General features: G+C 41.8%; 2 protein-coding genes and 1 long non-coding RNA gene across 4 annotated transcripts in view; all 3 read right to left on the minus strand.

Annotated features, from left to right (window-relative positions):
- LOC134653078 (uncharacterized) overlaps positions 1-20,831 on the minus strand; it is a 383,717-nt gene that overhangs the window by 132,976 nt on the left and 229,910 nt on the right. The window lies entirely within an intron of this gene.
- LOC134653067 (glutathione hydrolase 1 proenzyme-like) overlaps positions 1-20,831 on the minus strand; it is a 65,016-nt gene that overhangs the window by 8,281 nt on the left and 35,904 nt on the right. For both annotated transcript variants that reach the window (XM_063508354.1, XM_063508356.1), the window contains 4 exons: positions 20,471-20,689; positions 7,279-7,499; positions 4,802-4,991; positions 3,162-3,365 (listed from right to left, as the gene is read on the minus strand). In XM_063508354.1, the coding sequence (XP_063364424.1) occupies positions 3,162-3,365; positions 4,802-4,991; positions 7,279-7,499; positions 20,471-20,689 (834 nt within the window). The remainder of the gene's footprint in view (positions 1-3,161; positions 3,366-4,801; positions 4,992-7,278; positions 7,500-20,470; positions 20,690-20,831) is intronic.
- Positions 10,511-11,534, minus strand: LOC134653076 (nuclear protein 1). The gene has a single exon (XM_063508369.1). It carries the CDS (start codon positions 11,427-11,429, stop codon positions 11,229-11,231), a length of 201 nt encoding a protein of 66 aa, XP_063364439.1. The 5' UTR covers positions 11,430-11,534; the 3' UTR covers positions 10,511-11,228.

Genomic DNA, 20,831 nt, shown 5'->3' on the forward strand with positions numbered 1-20,831 from the left:
TGTTGGGACATCATCATCAGTTAGCCGCGACCACGACCAATGAAACCTGTGTCGAAATGTCGATAAAATAAAGGTAATAAAATAAATTTCGAGATAGGTCCGTCTATAAATGTGAGTTAATATGTGTTCAAAACGCGAAAGTTTTTAAATATTATATGTCTTTGTAAATGTTAACAATTTGGGACTTGCAATTTATACTATTGTTCTGTGTTTAAGCACTGACAGCCTGGACGCTTCTCGGGCCTTCGGCTCTACATGGAGCTCGGCCTTCGGCTTTCGCATTAGATATTCACACCAAAATTTCACGTAAACCATTGCAGCTGTGTCCCTGACATAGCCTCTCTACATTTTTTTCTATCAAAAAAATTTCGCGCTCGCTACGCTCGCGTTTTTAAGGGCATTCTGGGCATCCTACCAAGCGACTACTACTACGACTTAAGCACTGACATTCTGGACGCTTCGGGCCTTCGGCCCTACGCGGAGCTCGACCTTCGGCCTTCGCATTTAGACACTGATACCATTATTCTGTGATTATGCACTGACATCCTGGACGCTTCGGGCCTTCGACCTTACGCGAAGCTCGGCCTTCGGCCTTCGCATTTAAACACTTATACTATTGTTCTGTGTTTAAGCACTGACAGCCTGGACGCTTCGGGCCTTCGGCCCTACATGGAGCTCGGCCTTCGGCTTTCGCATTAGATATCCACACCAAAATTTCACGTAAATCATTGCGGCTGTGTCCCTGACATAGCCTCTCTCAATTATTATCTATCAAAAAAATTCGCGCTCGCTACGCTCGCGTTTTTTACTTTTAAAGTTAAGCCTACTTTGATAAAGGTGGCATTCTGGGCACCCTACCGAGCGACTTAAGAACTGACATCCTGGACGCTTCGGGCCTTTGACTCTACGCGGAGCTCGGCCTTCGGCCTTCGCATTTAGACACTTATACCATTGTTCTGTGATTAAGCATTGACATCCTGGACGCTTCGGGCCTTCGACCCTACATGAAGCTCGGCCTTCGGCCTTCGCATTTAGACACTTATACTATTGTTCTGTGTTTAAGCACTGACATCCTGGACGCTTCGGGCCTTCGGCCCTAAGCGGAGTTCGGCCTTCGGGCTTCGCATTTAGACACTGATACCATTGTTCTGTGATTAAGCACTGACATCCTGGACGCTTCAGGCCTTCGACCCTACGCGAAGCTCGGCCTTCGGCCTTCGCATTTAAACACTTATACTATTGTTCTGTGTTTAAGCACTGACAACCTGGACGTTTCGTTTCGGGCCTTCGGCCCTACATGGAGCTCGGCCTTCGGCTTTCGCATTAGATATCCACACCAAAATTTCACGTAAACCATTGCGGCTGATCCGACTCATTTTTCTATCAAAAAAAATTCGCGCTCGCTACGCTCGCGTTTTTAATGCGATTTAAAGGGTTAAGCCTACTTTGATAAAGATGGCATTCTGGGCACCCTACCAAGAGTACCAAGCGACTACGACTTAAGCCAATTTTTTTAATTATAAGTTTTTAATTTAAGTGTTATTTATTAAATAATATTAGACCTAAATTCGAAAGTTTGTTAGGAAGTATGGATTTATATGTGTATATTTCTTAACTTTTCATGCTTAGGGTGATTTGACTGGAGGACAGAATTGGATAATATTTGCCATTGACATGATTTGGATAGGTACCTACAGTCAAGGACGTAAAAATACAAAAGTAGTACACTGTATTGTCCGTTATACTCCTACTACTCTGTGTCGTTTAAATAACGTCTAATATTGAAATAAGGGCGAAAAAAAACTATTGGTTTTGGAGTGTAGTTTTGTTTAGTGGTAGGTACCTACCTAATTGTAAAATATTTTATCTGGACTTCAGTCCGCTAATCGTATCCATCTGTCAACTTTACTTCAATTTCCGCCTCCAGGGGAAAGAAAGAGAAATTAGGGATGAATTAGCTTACTGACACAGACCGAATTCCACGCGGGCGGAGCCGCGGGCACAGCTAGTATAACATAAAGAGCAAATGCCATAAAAGGGTCACAACTCAGCCTGTAGCTGGCAAAGCCAGCGCTGTTCTTCCGTTGTGACCCAGGCGTACGCCGTTCGACGACGAGGCGGCTATCAAGCGGCTATGCTTTTTCATTTTGGCAATATTGTCGCACGTAGTTTTGCAAAATAATCGAACCTGTACGTACCATCAGCCGCAAAAGTGCATGGCGACTTTATCACTGAATTCATTCATAATTTCTGCATGCAATTTCGCAGGTCACCCACCAGACTAACTAACTACCCACGAGACCTCATAATGTAATCACTGTTTTGGCAATTCTTCCGTTCGTTTGGACGGTAGATACATAACTGTAATTTGTAGCCAACAAATAAGATTGGTGAAATTATATGAAAGCATGAGAGAATTAATGTTATTTTTCCCACTGTACATTATTTTGCATTTATGTGCAAAATGATAAACGTGATATCATTGTTTGGGTGTGCGAGGTGTATCCCATTCGTGTGAACACACACAGCTGTTCCAAATACAGAACGACACTGTTAATGCTTTCAACGACATGGGCTAAACGAGGAAAATACCTACCGAGCATTCAATAACAACAATTAACCGTATTTTAATCGATTTCCTTACTGAGTTCCAGCTACAATTAATTTTAACTTTATTACTTAGATGATAGATTTTTGTTATTAGGAATTCATATATGTAAAACAATTTTATTTCATTTGCGTGCAGAATGTTCAAAACGGAGGGGTTTAGAGAAATACTGGGCTTCGAGTAACACCGACTTCCGACACGTCGGAAGGGAGGAGCCCAAGCGATATATATCTTACCGTACAAATCGTTCTGCCATTTTTTGCTGGGGGAAAGGTGCACAGTGCACACAGTCGCACTTCTCACTCGCTACATACAGTATCCAATCTGTAATGACGACAAAAATACATAGAAAACGACACGTTCAAAATACTCACCCGTAGTTCCTCAGATCTTCAGCGGAGATGCTGCTACCAGGGTACCGTTGTATAGCTCGTCGCCTCCCCTCTCGGCGATGAGGCGATGAGTCTTGCTTCAAGGCTTCGCTTGGCTTTACCGACATTGTGTTGCAACTCCTAAGGCTCTTTAAGAACGGTTCTAACGTCAAAAGACTCACTCATAGTTCCTCAGATCTTCAGTGGAGATGATGCTGCCGACCCTTTTCAGGTCGTCCAGGAAGTCCTTGGCCAGGGTACCGTTGTATAGCTCGTCGCCTCCCCTCTCGGCGATGAGGCGAAGAGTCTTGCAGAAGGCTTCGCTCGGTTTCACTATCGTTCCTGGGTTGTAGAAGTTGTTGGTTGACGGGTCCACGTACATCTTTCTGGAAATAATTTCGTAATATATTTGTAACCAAATTGAAAATTAATACCTATAAACTGTCATTCAATAGAACTTGCTAACTATGTAAACAAAGGTTACTAGTAAATTGACATTTAGTGTCAATATTAGTATGGCGGTTTGTTTACATAGTTAGCAAGTTCTATTGAATGACAGTTTACCTATAATAAATAGTAATAGTTGTAGGTATAATGTTTTATAAAATGTACATACTTAAGTAGTTTGTAATCAAATTGAAACGTATTCGCGAATAAGGGCCAAACCGTTTGTCAACGTCACCGTTGTTCGTTAATATTTTCTATGCATTTGCTTTTATGAAATATTTGATAGTCCTCTATGGGATGATCCGGATGATGGCGGCCATATTTCATGTAGATCAGTGGTTGATGTACCATCATGCTCCGCGATTGATACGCCATTTAGGGTTCTATCTAAATTGGACATCCATAGCGTAAGTATGGACAACCAATTTAGGACCCTAAATGGCGTAACAATCCCGTGTGGTGACTGTACCTACCGTGATCACAGAACATTATTAAAGAGATTAGAATGGCTATCGCGCGCAGTTAGTATCGGAACCGGTGTCGCCGCTCGTTCCTCTCTACATTTACTAACACTCGCGCAACGGTAGTAAAAACTTGTGTGCGTGGTGAATGGATACGCCTCCTTTAGACAGATTTGATGTCTGGCTATTGTGGCGCAAAAAGGCATGTTTACTTCGTTTTCGGTCAGCGCGGGCAAGGAGCATGCGAGCGTTTGCTCAAAACCGGCGGCGACACGTACCCTGCTCGCATCGCCATTCTAACTTGGTCTGTGACCGTGATGCACCCTACTCTAAACTGTTCCTAGCTACGCGAAATGGACTAAAAATAATGGAATACATTAAAGATCAATTAAAACGGGTAACTTTCTATGAAGACATCCATGTAATTCTATTCCCATATCTTTGTAAAAAAAAATCCTTTTTATTTTATTCTTATGTAGGTAGGTATAACTACTTTCATATTATGTTTGAATTAATGAGTATGAGAAAAAGATTTTTATTTCTATCGAGTAAAGACTTTGCTCAAGAAAATAAGCCAAGGGCAAGGAATTCGCACCTGCGCCCTTGGAGTCATTGGATGATCAAAAGTTCAGTTACGGACGTTAACCTACGTTGAATGCTAGTTTTTTAATTAAAGCGTCACTAAAGCCTGGGTCCATTCGGCATCCTAATCTCAAAAATGTATACAACTATATATATTAAAATGCGATCCTTCTGACCTTCCACTCAGAGGAAAAAACAGGCCTTTTGGGATTACAAGTACCTGATTCCTATATTCTGCGATTACTGTACCTCCGGGGTGCCTTAGGACAGACAACAACAACATTCCTATATTCTCACGATAAGATTTTTTATCAATAAAAACACTTAAGTACCTTAAAATTGGGTCACTCTTGATATACGGCGCGGCCAGCAGTCCGTCGAACATGACCTTGGACACCTGGAAGCCGTAGCTGCAGAAGCCCATGGTGGGAGCGATGAGCTCCGCCCACGGCAGCTTGCCCCACCGCTTGTGTGCTGCCCACATTCCTCGGAGCTCTCCTGGTACACCTATAGCTAGAGGCCCTGGGGACAAGAAATGTTTGGGTGATTCGACTTTTTCTTTTGTCTAGTTGCCATGAACTGGGACACTCATTGTCACTCTATCATTTTGTTAACCGGTTTGGAAAATATTTTTCTTGTTCAAAAGTTGTTGAGTTGGGTCAATCTTGTTGTTATTCTGTCGCATCAGCGAGGAGACAATAGTAGCATAGATTGTTAGAAGAACTGTTGTACCATGTTCTACTAACATGCTCAGTAGATGTCCTATTATGGAAAGGTCTTATAACTACCATAAAATGCAAGTTTGTTCATTTAAACACGAAAAACCTAGAATTTTAAGAGTGACTCAGGTGACCGTAACGCGTGACAAGAAAAAGTTGATTAACCCAGTTCCAAATTGGTCCCATTTTTTGTCAAAATCCAGTTCTGATGATGGGATCCATTAAGAATTCAGGGAACCCCTCAAATCTTGATGGATTAAGATCCAGACCTTAAAACTTACCTGAACCACGAAACTTTTCAGTTAGGACTGTTTGGCCAGACAGGAGCGAGTCATACAGAATAATGCGGAGTTGGCATTGATTCATCCGTCAATTGTAATTTGTGTAACTGGTGTCACACGATGCCAATCTGATCCTGATCTTAATCTAATTGACCTTTCGGTCATCCAGTAAGCCATGCGCTCCATATATCGACAATGCCTTAGTGAAACGGCGAGACCGGATGGTCGGAGAGAAAGCTTTAGAAACTTCACCGGCACCAAACGACTGCAAAACGCCTATTAATACCAATTCACTTTTACATCTGTTGCTTTACTGTTTGGTGAATTAATATTTAATTGCCTGACCGTGTTCCGATTCCCGCCCATGACAGTTCCAGTTTTTGCAAAAAAAAAACGCATTCTCACTTAGTTTCTCCACCGTACTCTTTGGTATAACAGAAAAAAATAGTCCGAGAATTTAACTACAGTCTTCTTAATTTGATAAATTAACAATTGTATAGAATTACGAAATACGGCAGGCACTTAGATAATAAATACAGATAATTTATGTAAAATAACCGCATTCATTTGGTTTTGTTATTCAGCACTGAACGACCGTACAATAAAATACCTACACAAATACGCTGTTGTTCTCGTTAGACTACATTTCTACGCCTTCATGTATGTTATATTTAAACAATTGTATCACAGAGAATAATAGTTTTAATGCTAAACAAAATTTATTACAAATGTTGCAATCCATAAGTATGTGAGTCATACCTAAAAATTATTGCGCATTGTAAATTTGATTCATTTTAAATGGGACCCCCTTTGTTTCCCATAAAGTTTTAAGTCATAATGTATTGTTTGACATATTAATTATTATCATTAGCCATATTCTTATTATTCTTATTATTAAAACTAAAACCGTTAACTTTTCAGGATATTCGTAAGGATATCCTACCCATAGGGAGGTTAGATCAGCTAGGTTTGTATTATGGCAATCCTGAAAAGTGACGCGTTTCTGAACCAAATGAATTATGACTAACGAAAATGCGGGCAAATAATATATATGACTTAAAACTATATGGGAAACAATAGATACCCATTTTGAATATATACTTACGAGTACCTATTGTCAGAAAATAGGCTTGGTATTCAACGTGGTGAGAGGGGGATTTTAAATAAAAAATTGATATAAGGCTATCAGGCCAGGCTTAATAATTAATTATAACATTATTACTATTACAAAACTTTATCCTTACATTATTGTCGGCCAAGGTAATCGATCTACATCCGCACTACTCACTTTATCTTTATATTCAACAATAAAATTTAAAAGTCAATCGTAACGTCGCGTCGCCCCCGCCACGTTTCTGCGTGTTTTACCGTCTCCTCTAACTGACCTACACGACATTATTTTACGAGTATGTCTGAGCTGTAGAAAGTATTCGGGTTAATATGGGAGCGATTTAGGACACAACGTGACAATATTAGAGCGAATTTACAATACGAAATACAAAAGAACACATAGTTATTTGGAATACAAACTAGTGTGGAAAGTTTCTTCCCGACGAGTGGCGATATTATTTATGTAAAACAAGAGAGAATGCCAGATTTTACTAAATGTGTAGTATTTGTAAATAATCACATGTCTAAAAGAAGGTCTTTCGGAGCATTTAATTGATAATACTCTGAACATGTACCTTGTAACGTACGTATTTAAGACACACAAAAAATATACACATAGGTGCACTTAGATGTAAACACCAGGTATTTTTTTTGCTAATGAGCTCGTATAGCATAACATTTTTACCAACAGAAAATTACCTTTAGAGGCTTTAGAAGCGTCTCCTTTGAACATGTCTCTCGTAGCGGCCAAAGGCGCTGTTTCTCTCGCGTTGACGGTGTACCCCTTCTCTTCATCTCTGATGTAGACCGTCATGAAGAACCCGCCGCCGAGACCCATGCTCTGTTGGTTGAGGAACCCGTTGCAAAACATGGCGGCGATCGCTGCGTCCACCGCTGATCCATTTTGGGCGAGGATTTGTCTGTGAATGGAAAATAACCTTGTTAAAATACTGTGTAGACTCTTCGGTGAAGGAAACATTGTGAAGAAACCAATGAAAAAATGCAAAGATACCCACTTATTTCATTACTCACATTAGGCTATTAGCATGGGGGCTATAATATCAGCCTTCTTGTTGCTATACGTAGCAGTTATGGGGAAGTTGGGGCTAAGATCTCTAGTGAGATAGAGAGCACTATGTTGAATAAAAGCTATGCTTAGAGATTTTTGATATTTGAATGAGACATAAGATACAGAAATACAGAAAAAAAAACACTTGTGTTTTTCTGTGTGTGCATGATTTTGTAAAATATCTTCCGGTTCGTTACTGCATAGTTTAGGAAACATAAGTACAGTGTAAATAACTAAATTTTAGATAGGCACCTATGTTAAATAATAATAGAATAGGCAGGCACCAATTCTATAAATCACAGGTGGCCATTTAATTACGAAAAGTACGATGACCGCAAGTCGCGGGCACTCTAGGCGATGCGTGAAAAAGTTGCTCTCAAATTTAATGGTCCGTTATCGTTAATATCGTAAGTGCGATCAGCGTATGGCAACTAGTTTGAATACAGGCAGGTTTTTTGTAGAAAAGGCTTTTTGTTGCTAGGTGGCAACATAAGTGAATAGTACTTATATATACCTAAAATACCAGGTTATTGTATCTATTTCGCTTATTGAGCGATCGAGCGCTAAGCTCGCGCGGTGCGTCTCTGTTTCAGCTTGGGCAAAAATACTTTCGTAATATGTCCAGGTGTTCTTCAGTAGGTACAGGGAACATTTCTCAACCGATTCTCGTGGTAGATATGTATATTGTGAGTAGGTTAGTTAGTTATATTTATGGATTTTTTTGTCCATTTATTTTAGGATTTTTTTTCAAAATGTCGAATGGCGAATTTCTACGAGCATTCGAGCCCAGGACCTTTTGCTTTGAATGCGGGTTCATTGTCACAACATACTAGGGTAGAAGGCCGTAAAATAAATAATCTCGTCAACTATATTTAAAACCACGATTAAAGCCAAAGCCACGAGAACCGCCAGCCAGAGGGTTAGACTAGTGTGACACGTGTCGTGGGACATTTGTCGCTTAGTCTATCCCCGGCTTAAGTATCTTCTAATGATGATTGATGTGTCCCCACTGATGATCCTGTAAGATTTTAGTGACAGCCACACACGAAGAACACGGGACTGTTTCAACAGTCAGTCTTAATATAGACTGACAAGATGAATAGTCCCTGGCGCACACGACAAAAAAGTGCGATTTACGGCAAATGATGATGATGGAATTTCCTTTTGCAGAGTTGCTCCTTTTGACTCGACTGAGCCAATCGAATTTTTGATGCAAATTTTTGACTTCAAGGGGGGTGCCACCCGAAATTTGTAAAAAATAAAGTTTTGCTATTTGGTCAAGTTTGGTATCATTTTCGTGTAACTCAAGGATGCTAAATTCATTTCTGATATTTAATTTATATGGTTTCATATAAATAATTTGAAAAAAAAAAAAAAAAATTTTGCTATTTCATTTTTTTCCGAATAAATGCCAAAATTTTTCTTATTTTAATATATACACAAAAAATAAAAATTTAATGAAATAGCCCTACTATTCCTCGTTATAAAAAGTATACACATTTTATATTTATTTCTAAAAAATGTGAAGAAAAAAAATAAAATGTAGACCTACTTTCGACCACAAGCTCACCGAATACCGAGTAGTATACAACGATGTGTGTTACAGCTATTAGAATTACGGCGTTTGATGATGATGAGATACCTTTTAGCATAATGAGTCCTTAGAACCCTTAGATCGTTTTAGGAAGGAGAGCCACCTTGATTTTTGGTGCGGTATGGATGAAAGGGTGGGGTTTGATTTGTCCCATACTATAGTATAGAATCTTTCGCTTGCACGGGACTCAAAATAAGCACTCGAAGAAATATCAAACTTTGATCTCTTGTTGTACAAATAACTATTCCAGACGGGAAAACAAATATAAAGAATACAGAGGGTTATACAAAATGATTAGCAGTGATCGTTAATTTTCCAGCAATTTTGGTGCAGTATAGTAAAAATAAAGGATTTTCTTCATTTTTCTTCTAGGGAGAGGATTGGTTAAGGTTAATATTACTCTTATTAAGCCTAATTATCTATTCCACCTAGAATAGGGCATACAGATGCTTTTAACCAACATTGCTGTACCAAAATTGCTGGAAAATTAACGATCACTGATGATTAGACATAAGTGACATAACTACATATATAATTATGTTACTTGAATGTTCATGCCAAGTTTAATGTAATTTAGGTAAATTTAAAATGAAAGCGTAACTTCGATTGTATGTATGGGAGCGGCTAGGCTCGTTTGACACTTAAGCTAATTTCGATTTCATTTTCTTTTCTTTATTGTCCTTAGGAAAAACGCTGCACTGTCTTGAAAATTAGGGAACACGGTAAGTACCGAGTTTATGTCGTTTTGAATGTTTATTTTTCTTTTCTATATTCCTCGATTTTATTTTATATTTTCCATGGCTAACTTTATACTAACAGGAAATCACATAAATTGATTTACGATAAATCATGGTAAGGTACATTTTTGTATATTATGGTTTTGAAATCGTCAACAGTTATGACGACTAAATGTCACGTTTTGCGACACGTACCTAAATACCTACTACTTATTTATTTATTTAAAGACACGTATTGTTTATTTTATTACTTTATGAACTGTTTATGAAGCACACCAGACAGTTGTTCATGTAGGTTATGTATATGAAGTAGGTGACCTTTTCAACAAAAGTGTATAGGTATTAAATCCCTACTACTAAACTATTAGTAGTACCTAATATTATAAATGCGAAAGTGTGTCTGCCTGTTATAGGATAAGTAAAATAAGTAATGATATTTATTAGCTACGCTAAGTAGAATCTGAGTTGGTAACAAGACCCCTAGATAACTCAGTAGGGTAATATGCACCGCTGCACTATTGATTATACACCCCGGGCGCTTTATCGATCGCCCTTGCAACCACTTATAACCTAGACAATAAACTGACCTGTAGGTTATATTAAGCTGTTCTTTGTTATGTTATTATCACGTGATAATGTAGCTATAGCTACGGCGCAAAATAATACAATATTTACTGATAATAGCGGCAAGGCCAGAGGCGCGCGCCGCCTCGGCTTGTGCTTCAAGGTTGTTTTTGTGTATAAACAGCTAGGCCTGTAGGCGGATAAAAACATAACAAAGACAACGACCTCGCACATTTTCCGGCTAAAAAAACGACAGAATAATCGTAAATTTTATATCTTTATTAAACCTTAAATTATTATTACAGTCAAATGAGCATCCTACCCCAAACATATACAGGGAGAAAACACAAAATTAAAAGTAATAAACTAACTAGGAATTAATAACACAGCAAGATGAGCTCTATAACAAGCTCGATTTTAGTTTGAGATCAGATCTGGGAACGGTGGTGTGTCCAAAATAGATTTACCGGTGGCCTTGGGCCCTGCGCCCGGCACGTCCGATGACCTCGTCCGCTGCTGCTGGCGAAGTAGCACCCCTGCGTTAGCAGGAAGCGCCAAGGAAGCTCCACTGATCTCGACGAGGCCTACCCGAGCTGCTCCTCGGGTATCCGCCTTAACGTTCTCCATTCGTTCTGCATATCGACGTCCCAAATACAAGCCAAAGTCGTTTCTGGATCCGGAATGTTCAGTTCTTGCTGCTTTTCTTGTTTTTCTCTGTGTTGACTAGCTTCGTGACGATCTTTCTAGAATGGCCGGACGGGTCGAAGTGGTTCTGGTGCTCGCTCACCTCGCGCTTCGATCGCTGCTTGCCGCTGTGTCCAGAGAAGATGTGTTTGTCTTGTTCGAAGTTGTAGTGGTCGTACTCGTCGAAGAAGGTTTCAGACATGGTTGCGATGTGGATTTTTCTTTTGTTTTTAATTAGGTAATACACTGGTTGCGCGTGCAACGTTACTTGGTTGGATATTCTGGCTTGAATGTTCGGTGCGGGCGGAGGTGGGCGCTTATATACCGTCGCGAGACACGTCACTGACCGCATGCGCGTCGATAACGATGAAGCTTCGCGATTGGTCGATGCAGCCGGCGACCCGGTTATGAAAGAGTTTGTTTATAAATTCGTATGTAGTATGTAGTCACGTTATATACATGTGTGCGCCGGTGTGTCACACCACATAAAGAATTATAAAACACCTCAATATTTCCGAAGTCACGTTCACAGAGTTTAGCCTAATTATTTTAGATTAAGAATTTATAACACGTCGGGTACTTAGTTATAAAAAAACATATTGTTTGGTTGACGGTTACTTAATCGGCCGAGATTCTTTTAAAAGTAAGACGTTTGTATACAGGGTGAGCAACCCACCATGGAAGATGTTCCTTCCTTACTGTACTGCAAGTGCAAGCCAGTAGGTAATGCATAAGGAAATCTACATAAATATTACATTATAGTATTTATAGTTTTATGTTATAGTTTAAAAAAGTAATTAATGCATTTAAACGTGAGTACCTATTATAATTAGTATACGATGTCAGTAAGTAGGATGGTAGGTACCCACGTATTTCTGAAAAAAAAAAATTCTTAATAGATATTTATTTTACAAGGGGGCAAAGTTGTTGTTTAACCTATCGATGGTAATTTAACAGGAAGGATTTAAGCACAGTTTACATAAATATAAAGAAACCGGTCAAGTGCAAGTCGGACTCGCGTCCCAAGGGTTCCGTACATTACACAATTTTTAATAATGTATTTTTTTATGTGGAACGTGAATGATTTGTCTTTCAAAAATCCGTAAGGGTCGGATCTAAGTAATTAAGTCCGACTCACGCTTGACTGCATATTTCTAATAGGGTTACCTGTCATCTATAGGTAAATAACTACTTTCTGTATTTTTTTCAAAATGTTAGAACCAGTCGTTTCAGAGATAAAGGGGGGGGGGGGGGTTGGTTTTTCCTTTTGAGGTATGGAACTCTAAAAATAAACTAAAGGAACTATTTTTCCGAACGCATACATTTTCACTAAACACACAACCTCGTTTGATCCTTACCTACTGAACGACTGGTAGCGCTACGCTTGTAGCCTATCTCTGCGTTTTCCCGCTTTGTAGAGGAAAGCGACTATACGAGCCGAGAACCCGCCGAGGTGCCCGGCACTCATTGTGTGAAGCAAATATAATGTATGTTAACATAATTATACCGGTATTGTAGGTTTGGTAATAACTTCTGTTATTAAACAAACAGACATTATATGTATTTCAATGAATGTAGGTTAAACAATAATCAATAGCAGACTCTAGTAGTTTCTGAACGGTGGATACCTATAGGTAAATAACTGTCATTGATAAAATAATAACTCGAATAAACAAAAATAGTAATCAGGTTAAAGCAGTAATAATATAGATACCATGGCAAGGTTATATTAATTACAATATCTACATTAACTTATATGGTATTTAAAATAAAGTATTTGTTATACGAACAGGGTTGAGTGGAGGAAACGAGGGGAGGCCTTTGCCTAGCAGTGGGACACTAAATTAGGCTAACAAGAAAAAAGTTATACAATTTACGTAGTTAATAGTTTCTGAGAGTGTGTTATTTACAGTTAATCTTGTTAACTCTCCCAAACCACCCTGTATGGTTGTTAATAGATCATTTTTGTAGCTGGCTGAGCTTGTAGCGTCAGGGAGTTCAAGATTACTATGAAACATGTGACCATAAATATGCATACAGTGTTGGCCGAACGTTAATCCCAATTACCATTAAAAATTAACCATTGAAAAGGTTAATTCGAATTAACCATTAACCATTGAAGGAAAATTAATTGTCAATTCGCATTAACATCAATTTGCATTAATATTAATTTATTTCGAACCATTAAAAATTAAAAAGAATTAATGGTTAATGCTTCACAAACCATTAAAAATTAAATCAATTTTTAATGACAATTAAAAATATTATTGATAATTATCAATTAACAAAAATATATCGTAATTTTATAAAGGCGCCCGTAATTTTTATCTAGCTAGTGGACCTCAGGTTTGGTGCAACATAGAAACACGCCGTTTGGTCATCCGACTCGTCTTGATGAGCACTTGGGAGACCAGTACCCAAGATAGAGCTGATGCTGAACCCTGGGTGTACCTAGTGGAATTCAGGTTTGGTGCAACATACACGCCGTTTAGGCTATTCGACTCGTCACAATGAGCACTTGGGAGAGCAGTACCCAAGATGGAGCTGATGCTGAACCCTGGCTGTACCTAGTGGAACTCAGGTTTGGTGCAACATAGACACACGCCGTTTAGGCTATTCGACTCGTCACAATGAGCACTTGGGAGAGCAGTACCCAAGATGGAGCTGATGCTGAACCTTGGCTGTACCTAGTGGAACTCAGGTTTGGTGCAACATAGACAAACGCCGTTTTGGTCATCCGACTCGTCTTGGTGAGCACTTGGGAGAGCAGTACCCAAGATAGAGCTCATGCTGAACCCTGGCAGTACCTAATGGAACTCAGGTTTGGTGCAACATAGACAAACGCCGTTTTGGTCATCCGACTCGTCTTGATGAGCACTTGGAGAGCAGTACCCAAGGTAGAGCTGATGCTGAACCCTGGCAGTACCTAATGGAACTCAGGTTTGGTGCAACATAGACAAACGCCGTTTTGGTCATCCGACTCGTCTTGGTGAGCACTTAGGAGAGCAGTACCCAAGATAGAGCTGATGCTGAACCCTGGCTGTACCTAGTGGAACTCAGGTTTGGTGCAACATAGACACACGCCGTTTAGGCTATTCGACTCGTCACAATGAGCACTTGGGAGAGCAGTACCCAAGATGGAGCTGATGCTGAACCTTGGCTGTACCTAGTGGAACTCAGGTTTGGTGCAACATAGACAAACGCCGTTTTGGTCATCCGACTCGTCTTGGTGAGCACTTGGGAGAGCAGTACCCAAGATAGAGCTGATGCTGAACCCTGGCAGTACCTAATGGAACTCAGGTTTGGTGCAACATAGACAAACGCCGTTTTGGTCATCCGACTCGTCTTGATGAGCACTTGGGAGAGCAGTACCCATGTTAGAGCTGATGCTGAACCCTGGCTGTACTTAGTGGAACTCAGGTTTGGTGCAACATAGACACACGCCGTTTTGGTCATCCGACTCATCTTGATGAGCACTTGGGAGAGCAGTACCCAAGATAGAGCTGATGCTGAACCCTGGCTGTACCTAGTGGAACTCAGGTTTGGTGCAACATAGACACCCGACGTTTTGGTCATCCGACTTGTCTTGATGAGCACTTGGGAGACAAGTACCCAAGATAGAGCTGATGCTGAACCCTGGGTGTACCTAGTGGAATTCAGGTTTGGTGCAACATAGACAAACGCCGTTTTGGTCATCCGACTCGTCTTGATGAGCACTTGGGAGAGCAGTACCCATGTTAGAGCTGATGCTGAACCCTGGCTGTACTTAGTGGAACTCAGGTTTGGTGCAACATAGACACACGCCGTTTTGGTCATCCGACTCGTCTTGATGAGCACTTGGGAGAGCAGTACCCAAGATAGAGCTGATGCTGAACCCTGGCTGTACCTAGTGGAACTCAGGTTTGGTGCAACATAGACACCCGACGTTTTGGTCATCCGACTTGTCTTGATGAGCACTTGGGAGACAAGTACCCAAGATAGAGCTGATGCTGAACCCTGGGTGTACCTAGTGGAATTCAGGTTTGGTGCAACATACACACACGCCGTTTTGGTCATCCGACTCGTCTTGATGAGCACTTGGGAGAGCAGTACCCAAGATAGAGCTGATGCTGAACCCTGGCAGTACCTAGTGGAACTCAGGTTTGGTGCAACATAGACACACGCCGTTTAGGCTATTCGACTCGTCACAATGAGCACTTGGGAGAGCAGTACCCATGTTAGAGCTGATGCTGAACCCTGGCTGTACTTAGTGGAACTCAGGTTTGGTGCAACATAGACACACGCCGTTTTGGTCATCCGACTCGTCTTGATGAGCACTTGGGAGAGCAGTACCCAAGATAGAGCTGATGCTGAACCCTGGCTGTACCTAGTGGAACTCAGGTTTGGTGCAACATAGACACCCGACGTTTTGGTCATCCGACTTGTCTTGATGAGCACTTGGGAGACAAGTACCCAAGATAGAGCTGATGCTGAACCCTGGGTGTACCTAGTGGAATTCAGGTTTGGTGCAACATACACACACGCCGTTTTGGTCATCCGACTCGTCTTGATGAGCACTTGGGAGAGCAGTACCCAAGATAGAGCTGATGCTGGACCCTGGCAGTACCTAGTGGAACTCAGGTTTGGTGCAACATAGACAAACGCCGTTTTGATCATCCGACTCGACTTGATGAGCACTTGGGAGAGCAGTACCCAAGATAGAGCTGATGCTGAACCCTGGCAGTACCTAATGGAACACAGGTTCGGTGCAACATAGACAAACGCCGTTTTGGTCATCCGACTCGTCTTGATGAGCACTTGGGAGGCCATTACCCAAGATAGAGCTGATGCTGAACCCTGGCTGTACCTAGTGGAACTCAGGTTTGGTGCAACATAGACACATGCCGTTTTGGTCATCCGACTCGTCTTGATGAGCACTTGGGAGAGCAGTACCCAAGATAGAGCTGATGCTAAACCCTGGCTGTACTTAGTGGAACTCAGGTTTGGTGCAACATAGACAAACGCCGTTTTGGTCATCCGACTCGTCTTAATGAGCACTTGGGAGAGCAGTACCCAAGATAGAGCTAATGCTGAACCCTGGCTGTACCTAGTGGAACTCAGGTTTGGTGCAACATAGAAACACGCCGTTTTGGTCATCCGACTCGTCTTGATGAGCACTTGGGAGACCGTACCCAAGATAGAGCTGATGCTGAACAGCTGGCTGTACCTAGTGGAACTCAGGTTTGGTGCAACATAGACACATGCCGTTTTAGTCATCCGACTCGTCTTGATGAGCACTTGGGAGAGCAGTACCCAAGATAGAGCTGATGCTGAACCCTGGCTGTACTTAGTGGAACTCAGGTTTGGTGCAACATAGACAAACGCCGTTTTGGTCATCCGACTCGTCTTGATGAGCACTTGGGAGAGCAGTACCCAAGATAGAGCTAATGCTGAACCCTGGCTGTACCTAGTGGAACTCAGGTTTGGTGCAACATAGACACACGCCGTTTTGGTCATCCGACTCGTCTTGATGAGCACTTTGGAGACCGTACCCAAGATAGAGCTGATGCTGAACCCTGGCTGTACCTAGTGGAACTCAGGTTTGGTGCAACATAGACACACGTCGTTTTGGTCATCCGACTTGTCTTGATGAGCACTTGGGAGAGCAGTACCCAAGATAGAGCTGATGCTGAACCCTGGCAGTACCTAATGGACCTCAGGTTTGGTGCAACATAGACAAACGCCGTTTTGGTCATCCGACTCTTCTTGATGAGCACTTGGGAGAGCAGTACCCAAGATAGAGCTGATGCTGAACCCTGGCTATACCTAGTGGAACTCAGGTTTGGTGCAACATAGGCCCACGCTATTTAGGTCATCCGTGACATCTTGAACCTGCGGGTACTGCCAAGGTTCAGCATCAGCTCTATCTTGGGTACTGCTCTCCCAAGTGCTCGTCAAGATGTGACGGATGACCAAAACGGCGTTTGTCTATGTTGCACCAAACCTGAGTTCCATTAGGTACTGCCAGGGTTCAGCATCAGCTCTATCTTGGGTACTGCTCTCCCAAGTGCTCATCAAGACGAGTAGGATGACCAAAACGGCGTGTGTCTATGTTGCATCAAACCTGAGTTCCACTAGGTACTGCCAGGGTTCAGCATCAGCTCTATCTTGGGTACTGCTCTCCCAAGTGCTCATCAAGACGAGTCGGATGACCAAAACGGCGTTTGTTTATGTTGCACCAGACCTGAGTTCCATTAGGTACTGCCAGTGTTTAGCATCAGCTCTATCTTGGGCACTGCTCTCCCAAGTGCTCATCAAGACGAGTCGGATGACCAAAACGGCGTTTGTCTATGTTGCACCAAACTTGAGTTCCATTAGGTACTGCCAGGGTTCAGCATCAGCTCAATCTTGGGTACTGCTCTCCCAAGTGCTCATCAAGACGAGTCGGATGACCAAAACGGCGTGTGTCTATGTTGCACCAAACCTGAGTTCCACTAGGTACTGCCAGGGTTCAGCATCAGCTCTATCTTGGGTACTGCTCTCCCAAGTGCTCATCAAGACGAGTCGGATGACCAAAACGGCGTTTGTCTATGTTGCACCAAACCTGAGTTCCATTAGGTACTGCCAGGGTTCAGCATCAGCTCTATCTTGGGTACTGCTCTCCCAAGTGCTCATCAAGACGAGTCGGATGACCAAACCGGCGTTTGTCTATGTTGCACCAAACCTGAGTTCCATTAGGTACTGCCAGGGTTCAGCATCAGCTCTATCTTGGATACTGCTCTCCCAAGTGCTCATCAAGACGAGTCGGATGACCAAAACGGCGTTTGTCTATATTGCACCAAACCTGAGGCCATTAGGTACTGCCAGGGTTCAGCATCAGCTCTATCTTGGGTACTGCTCTCCCAAGTGCTCATCAAGACGAGTCGGATGACCAAAACGGCGTTTGTCTATGTTGCACCAAACCTGAGTTCCATTAGGTACTGCCAGGGTTCAGCATCAGCTCTATCTTGGGTACTGCTCTCCCAAGTGCTCATCAAGACGAGTCGGATGACCAAAACGGCGTTTGTCTATGTTGCACCAAACCTGAGTTCCACTAGGTACTGCCAGGGTTTAGCATCAGCTCTATCTTGGGTACTGCTCTCCCAAGTGCTCATCAAGACGAGTCGGATGACCAAAACGGCGTTTGTCTATGTTGCACCAGACCTGAGTTCCATTAGGTACTGCCAGGGTTTAGCATCAGCTCTATCTTGGGCACTGCTCTCCCAAGTGCTCATCAAGACGAGTCGGATGACCAAAACGGCGTTTGTCTATGTTGCACCAAACCTGAGTTCCATTAGGTACTGCCAGGGTTCAGCATCAGCTCAATCTTGGGTACTGCTCTCCCAAGTGCTCATCAAGACGAGTCGGATGACCAAAACGGCGTTTGTCTATGTTGCACCAAACCTGAGTTCCACTAGGTACTGCCAGGGTTCAGCATCAGCTCTATCTTGGGTACTGCTCTCCCAAGTGCTCATCAAGACGAGTCGGATGACCAAAACGGCGTTTGTCTATGTTGCACCAAACCTGAGTTCCATTAGGTACTGCCAGGGTTCAGCATCAGCTCTATCTTGGGTACTGCTCTCCCAAGTGCTCATCAAGACGAGTCGGATGACCAAACCGGCGTTTGTCTATGTTGCACCAAACCTGAGTTCCATTAGGTACTGCCAGGGTTCAGCATCAGCTCTATCTTGGATACTGCTCTCCCAAGTGCTCATCAAGACGAGTCGGATGACCAAAACGGCGTTTGTCTATGTTGCACCAAACCTGAGGTCCATTAGGTACTGCCAGGGTTCAGCATCAGCTCTATCTTGGGTACTGCTCTCCCAAGTGCTCATCAAGACGAGTCGGATGACCAAAACGGCGTTTGTCTATGTTGCACCAAACCTGAGTTCCATTAGGTACTGCCAGGGTTCAGCATCAGCTCTATCTTGGGTACTGCTCTCCCAAGTGCTCATCAAGACGAGTCGGATGACCAAAACGGCGTTTGTCTATGTTGCACCAAACCTGAGTTCCATTAGGTACTGCCAGGGTTCAGCATCAGCTCTATCTTGGGTACTGCTCTCCCAAGTGCTCATCAAGACGAGTCGGATGACCAAAACGGCGTGTGTCTATGTTGCACCAAACCTGAGTTCCACTAGGTACAGCCAAGGTTCAGCATCAGCTCCATCTTGGGTACTGCTCTCCCAAGTGCTCATTGTGATGAGTCGAATAGCCTAAACGGCGTGTGTCTATGTTGCACCAAACCTGAGTTCCAGTAGGTACCTACTGCCAGGTTTCAGGGTCATTTTGTTGTCTCATTTTAAAATATCACGACCTGATAATTCACTGAAGCTTGTATTCATATGCTTATTTTTAATTTTAATACCTAGCTCCAAGTTTCTAAGCAATAGTAACATTAATTATTAGTTTAAGAAAAAATTGATTTCATTGCATTAAACGTTAATTTAGATTGACAATCAATGTAATTAAACGTCTCAAAATTCAATTCTAATTAACTTAATTTAAATTGATGCGTAATGCAATTGACTAATTGCGGATTTAATGGTTAATGGAAATGATTAATTGTTAATTAGAATTACACATTACGGCCAACACTGTATGCATATACCTAATATATTTAAATAACACGATTAAACGACGTAGTATCCTAATATAGTTTTGAATTACAATTAAATTCGACCTTCGTTTAGTTCGAACCAGGAAGTTTTAATTACTTAGTTTTAAATTTTAATGGAGATCTATTTCAATGATCGAATCATCATCATCATCATATCCCCGATTTGAGCGAATGAGCGTCATTCGTGAGACTGATATTATTAAACCCTACACAACATGACACAACGGTGTAGCCTTGCTATACGAGTAGGTACCTAATAAATATGTACCTATCTATGATCAAGTCTTGTTATACGAGTACCTATGTATCTATGACCGAGTATATTATTTCTTACGTTTAATCTTCTTATGGGTAATCTCACAAAAGTAGCGCGCGCCACATTTGTATTTCTCGAGGTTGGCTTTCTTCAGTAAGGCTTCACAAGACTTGACGGACTTAATAACATAATAACTCACGTACTTACATTACTTACACAATACAGCACCATTAGATGTATTTTGCTATTTAAGTTTTTTAAACCCAAGTTTGCAGAGAAATTATATTACAAAAGCAATTGGCCATTTTCGACCCCGCATTTCATTCAACTTGCTATTCAATTTCAATCTTACCTTCCTATTTCAGAACAAGGCGGTGCATCAGTGCACACTGCCGCCTTCTTAAACACATGAAGCCAAGAAGCCGAAGGTTTTAACGGCTCCACCGGGTCCGGGGGCTCGGAGCTCTGTTTCTTGACGTTGGAGTTGCTGATGATGAACCCGCAGAACGCCGCGATTACAAGGAGGAGCGCTAGCGAGCCGATGATCACCTTGGTCTTGAATTTACTCGGCCTGTGGACAAGGTGAGACTTGTAGCGCCATCTGTTGTTGAGTAGTGGAACTAATATGAATAAGAAGGTTTGCTTGGAACTAAGATTTTTATGTTGATAAAAGTAAAATTACACAGGGTAATTATAATGAAATTAATATATTA

The sequence above is a fragment of the Cydia amplana genome, chromosome 12 (genome assembly GCF_948474715.1).
Source record: "Cydia amplana chromosome 12, ilCydAmpl1.1, whole genome shotgun sequence".
Lineage (NCBI taxonomy): Eukaryota > Metazoa > Arthropoda > Insecta > Lepidoptera > Tortricidae > Cydia > Cydia amplana.